This window comes from Saimiri boliviensis, chromosome 5, assembly GCF_048565385.1.
Source record: "Saimiri boliviensis isolate mSaiBol1 chromosome 5, mSaiBol1.pri, whole genome shotgun sequence".
NCBI classification, from domain to species: Eukaryota; Metazoa; Chordata; class Mammalia; order Primates; family Cebidae; genus Saimiri; species Saimiri boliviensis.
In genome coordinates this window covers 48,687,070-48,693,067 of record NC_133453.1, presented here as the reverse complement: position 1 = coordinate 48,693,067, position 5,998 = coordinate 48,687,070, and the positions used below count along the sequence as shown (strand labels likewise).

The 5,998-nt window shown below is 38.7% G+C and overlaps 1 protein-coding gene across 1 annotated transcript; it reads left to right on the top strand.

Moving 5' to 3' along the window:
• Positions 1 to 1,743: 1,743 nt before the first annotated feature.
• Positions 1,744 to 2,580, top strand: LOC141584457 (small ribosomal subunit protein uS2-like). Its single transcript, XM_074398675.1, has one exon. The coding sequence runs from the start codon at positions 1,744 to 1,746 to the stop codon at positions 2,578 to 2,580; it is 837 nt and encodes a 278-aa protein (XP_074254776.1).
• Positions 2,581 to 5,998: the final 3,418 nt, after the last annotated feature.

Sequence of the window (5,998 nt, the reverse complement as noted above, 5' to 3'; positions counted from 1 at the left end):
TGATTTATAAAGGAAAGATGTTTAATTGACTCACAGTACAGCATTGCTGGGGAGGCCTCAGAAAACTTACAATCATGGCAGAAAAGGAAGCAAACATGTCGTTTTTCATATGGTGGCAGAAAGAGGTGCAGCGCGAAGACGGGGAAAGCACCTTATAAAATCATGAGATCTCATGAGAACTCACTCACTATCACAAGAAGAGCATGGGGAAAAACACCCTAATGATTCAGTTATCTTTCACTGGGTCTCTTCCATGACATGTGGAGATTGTGGGAACTACAGTTCAAGATGAGATTTGGGTGGGGCATCATCCAAACCATATCAGATTTTATGAAGAGGTTTTCAAATAAAATACAATTAGTAAGAAATATACTTTTGAAATGTAGGTGTCCACAGCCAGTGCTTTTATTTACACAGAAGGCCATTACTAAACACTTCGATTTAACTAGATGATTAGACATCTTTGTAGAGGAAGAGGAATTTTTAGAAAACTACAGAAGTATTTGAATTCTCCAGAATGTTATTATAGTGAATTATTTTTCATATGTATCCCAGTACAAAGTTACTTTATTGCATTGCATATTATATTTTACATGAACAGAGTAGATTTACTTAATGTTTATTTTGAATGCATACTGCTACCAAAATCACCTGCATTTATAAAAAGCTTTGTGCTTACAGCCATGCATAAGTTGCATGTTAACTTTAATAGACTACAATGTTATATAACCATTCATATAACATTCTTAATTTCAATTAAGAATACCTGTTGTCTAATTGTGTCCCTGCAATATATGGTAGTTATTCATATTAATGGCAAAATATTGCTGCCTTTCATGTTTGGAAATGATGTTACTGACAAAGATCTGTAGGGATGTATCTACCAGATCAATATGTGATCAATAGTTTTCTGTACTCAGAGTGGAAAATACCATAGTCACTACTGGCTGAGTCTAAAATTGTTTTTAGCTGTGTCTTAAAGTTGTGGGTTCCATATACAAATTATTGCATGGACTCAAATAATCAATCAAGAAATAGTCTAATGGATATACACATACACTCAACACCTTGGCTTTTCATCTTAACAGACTTTTGTTCAAAAGGTCGTCCTGCTTCTTTTGCTGTGAGGCTGTTTGGTCAACTTAAAGCATTGCCTTTCTATAGCCCAGTCCATGCTTTTGGCAATATCTACTGCAATATATGAAGACTTTGAAACAATTAAGAACTGCAGTTTATTTCTATATACTTCACCTCTTTTCCTCTCTCAGATTATTTTGGGACAAATCCCAATCAATTCATCTACAAATATGCCACATTGTATCTTAAAATAAGAATTATCTCTCTCTTTCTCTCTTTAAAAAATAGCACATGAGGCCCAAGACAGGCCCTTGCCCTTCCCTTCCTCAAGCCAGAGCTCCTCGTCCTGTCATGGGCTGCTTGCTTGTGACCACTGGCCTTTCTGCAGCGCAGTCCATGACCTGCTCCAGGCAGAACCAGGACCCCTGACTTCCAGCCTGGGAGGTGGCTCAGGATGCTGGAGCCGAGTCAGACGTTGACAATTCTTCAGGCATTTCTAGCTCACAATCGGAATTGAACACATTGGCCAAATAAAGTTGAAATTCTACCACCAAAAAAAAAAAAATAATAATAAAAAAATAGCACAATACTTTCTGTGCTACCTGCAGAGGGGTCCATATGGCATTGTTCTGGATTTCCATTGTAACTTCAAGGGAACCTTTCACAATGTCCGGACCCCTTGAAGTCCTGCAAATGAAGGAGGAGGATGTCCTTATGTTCCTTGCAGCAGGAACCCATTTAGGTGGCACCAACCTTGACTTCTATTTGGAACAGTACATCTATAAAAGGAAAAGTGATGGCATCTACATCATAAATCTGGAGAGGATCTGGGAGAAGCTTCTCTTGGCAGCTCACGCCATTGTTGCTATTGAAAACCCTGCTGATGTCAGTATTACATCCTCCAGGAATATTGGCCAGAGGGCAGTGCTGAAGCTTGCTGCTGCCACTGGAGCCACTCCAATTGCTGGCCGCTTCACTCCTGGAACCTTCACTAACCACATCCAGGCAGCCTTCAAGGAGCCATGGCTGCTTGTGGTTACTTACCCCAGGGCTGACCACCAGCCTCTCATGGAGGCATCTTATGTTAACCTGCCTACCACTGCTCTGTGTAACACAGATTCTCCTCTGTGCTATGTGGACATTGCCATCCCATGCAACAACAAGGGAGCTCCCTCAGTGGGTGTGATGCATTGGATGCTGGCTTGGGAAGTTCTGCCCATGTGTGGCACCATCTCTTGTGAATGCCCATGGGAGATCGTGCCTGCTCTCTGCTTCTACAAAGATCCTGAAGAGATTGAAAAAGAGGAGCAGGCTGCGGCTGAAAAGGCTGTGACCAAGGAGGAATTTCAGGATGAATGGACTGCTCCAGCTCCTGAGTTCACTGCTACTCAGCCTGAGGTTGCCGACTGGTCTGAAGGCGTACAGGTGCCCTCTGTTGCCTATTACAGCAGTTCTCTACTGAAGAGTAGAGCGCTCAGCCTGCCACTGAAAATTGGTCTGTAGCTCCCACTGCTCAGGCCACTGAGTGTGTAGGAACGACCACTGAATGGTCTTAAGTTGTTCCTGCAGGGGCTTGTAAGCAACATGGAAATAAGGTTGATGGAAAATAAACATCAGTTTCTAAAAATATAAAAATAAAAAGAACATGATACAACGATCAAATCTTAAAAAAAAAAAATTAATCATCTTTCCTCTGTATCATCAATATCCATTCAGTATCTTTGTTTCCTGGCTGGTCTTTTGTGGTCCCCAAGTCACATTTTCTTGCCCTGATGGAAGTCAGCCTCACAGTTCTGTGTGAACTCAGGCTCACTCAGTGTCTCATACAAGCATGCATCCCAAGCCTTTCTGCACCAAGGCAGACAGCACACCACTGGGCCAACCACAATGCATCCCAAAAGTGAGGGGATAAAAGCCCAAGGGTAGCACTGACCTAATGGGGACAGGAGTCTGTAGAGCAAGGTTCCAGCCTCCTGTCCTTCAAGTAGACAATTCCTGGCAGACTGCCAAATGATTCTCAAAGGCCCAGTGAAATCAGCCCCCTATGCCTATAATGGCAACCTCTCTAATGCACCTCTGTTGGCTTTTACTCCTTTCTAGTAAGATTTTCCTTATTCCCACAGTTCTCTTCCCTGGAATTAAATCTCAAATCCATGAGCTATGCAAACCATGATATCCCATACTTTTAATAGTTTGAATCCAGATCCAAATAACATTGCAATATGTTGTTATGCAAATGAATTCACTTTCAAAAATTGTAGCTAAATAAATATAACATAAGGTTTATCATCCTAGCCATTTTTTTTTTTTTTTTTTTTTTTTGAGACAAGGTCTCACTCTGTCACCCAGGCTGGAGTGCAGTGGCAAGATCACAGCTCACTGCAGCTTCGACATCTGGGACTCAAGTGATTCTCCTGCCTCAGCCTCCTGAGTATCTGGGACTATAGGCATGCACACCATACCCTGCTAATTTTTGTATTTTTTATAGAGGTAGAGTTTCGCCATGTTGACCAGGCTGGTCTTGAACTCATGGGCTCCAGTAATCTGCCTGCCTTGGCCTCCCAGATTGTTGGGACTATAGGTGTGAGCCACCACACCTGACCCTTAGCCATTTTTAAGTGTATAGTTCTGTGGTATTAAACACATTCATATTGTTGTGCAACCATCACCAGCATCTGTCTCCAGAACTCTTCTGATCTTGCATAACTAAAACTCTGTACCCATCAAAATTAAAAATACTCTCCATTCTCCCAGCCCCTGGCAATGATCATTTTACTTTCTGTTTCAATTAATTTGACTATTCTAGATACATTATATATGTAGAATCATATAATATTTATCTTTTCATAACTGGCTTATTTCCCTCTGCATAATGTCCTCAAGGTTCATCCATGTTGTAGCATGTGTCATATCATAACGTCCATTTTTTAAAAGCTGAATAATATTCCATTGTATGTTTATACTACATTATGCTTTTTTATTCATCCATCGATGGACATTTGGGTTTCTTCCACCTTTTTGCTATTGTGAATAAATGCTACTATGAACATGGGTGTACCAATATCCCTTTAAGACCCTGCTTTCAATTATTTGGGTATATATCCAAAAATGAAATTGTTGGATCAGATGGCAATTATATTTTACTTTCCTACTAACATTGCACAAGGTTTAAATTTTTCCATATTCTTATCAATACTTGTCATTTTCTGTTGCTTTGATTTTAAAATAATGGCTATTTTAACGGGTATATCTTAATTTTCTTCTGGTTAGTAAATTTGTCCTTTATTTTCTTGTTTCTATTTCTGTTCTCCCCTCTTTCTCCTTTTAAAGAAACAAATTTGTCCTATTTTTCCATAATTAAGGTTTTTCTGACTGTGTGCCTATGCTGTCAATTTATAACACAAAACTTGTAAAAAATCCTTTAGTTCTGAATTTGAATGGGAAGTGTCAGTGCAGTGTGGACACATATTTTTTCCAAATTATGTATTTCCCACTTCTGTTTTCTGTAAAGGCCTAGAACAATAACGAATCCGGCAGTAAATGAGCACCACCAGCTCATAAATTAGGGTCTTTAAAACCAGGAAATCTTGGAAAAGAGGCTGATTTCAGGAGCAGGAAAACAGGGCTGTGTGGGGCAGGAAATGCACCAGATAAGGAGGGAAATCTTGTCATACTTGAAAGCAAAGCTGCTATCAAAGACTTTAGGAATTGTTTTAATAGGACTCAGGAGCCTACTTGAGCAGATTGCCACTGACCAAGAATGGACTAATTTGTGCATCAGTAAAGATAATAGTTGCAATGGATTAAAACATATCAAATATATTTAAATAAATGCATTCATAATGATGCCAAAATAGAAATGAAAAACTAATTGCTCACCTTTGAAGGATGCTATGGACCCAGTTCATTACTTTGAGAACTGGTGTAAATTGATAGAATCTAGCTTTTATTCTTCTTTTCCTATACTAAATGTTCTTAAAGCAATCACATTATTAATAAGGAAAAATTTCTCTTTATAAACCATTCTGGTTAATAAATGAAGGAAAAATGAGTACAATACCATTTTGCAGCTCCTACTGACTTGATGGAGCTGGGCACTCACTGGCAATGCCTACTGGCATCATGATATGGAAGATGACCAGACATTACGTGCTTCCCAGTGGAAGTTCACAACACCACCTCTGATGTAGTCTTGTCGAAAAAGGAACACTTGAGTCATATTAAGCATACAGACTTATTTACCAATTTATAGGAAACACAAAAAAGGGGAATTATTATTCATATGTTTCTGCTTAATTTATTTTTCATAATTCCTGAAAAATAATGGACATTGAAGCTGTGGATGGATGCATATTCATTTTGAAAACTAAACCTAAATGTCTCTAGATATTCACACAAAAGCATACAGGTGTCAGCCTAGTTCAGATTTTTTTTTTTTTTTTTTGTCTTAGGAAGGGGTTAATCTTAGTGGCAAAGGAGACATTTTTAAAGAGGTTGACACTTAACAGGATGTCTATTATTTATTCTGACATCTATCTTCTTATCTTGCTTTTGGTTATGTGGAGTAAGATGAAAGAAAATTGCTAACACTCCATAGCACAGTGTGCTTGGTTTTAGTAATCTCAGCTTTGATTTAGATATTTTAAATGTTTTCCTCTCTAAAAAGGGGAAAAAATGTGAGACTCAAATAAAAAGCCAACAGGGAGAGAGGCGGTTAAATTGGATTCTGTAGTGTTCAATTCTGTGACTGACTGCAGGATTAATCCTATTAATTATCTTATCTTCTGACCTTGTGTAGTTTGGATTCTTTGTTCATTACCTCTTGAATACACACATCTTTCAGTGAATTGTAAAAATCTGAAAATTTTGAAATGCTAAGTTAAAAGCTATTTGCTTTACTTGGAGACCAAAGAAGAATTGT

What these genes read in the sequence shown, in the direction of transcription:
- LOC141584457 (XM_074398675.1), top strand. Translation starts at nt 1,744, where the DNA reads ATGTCCGGACCCCTTGAAGTCCTGCAAATGAAGGAGGAGGATGTCCTT.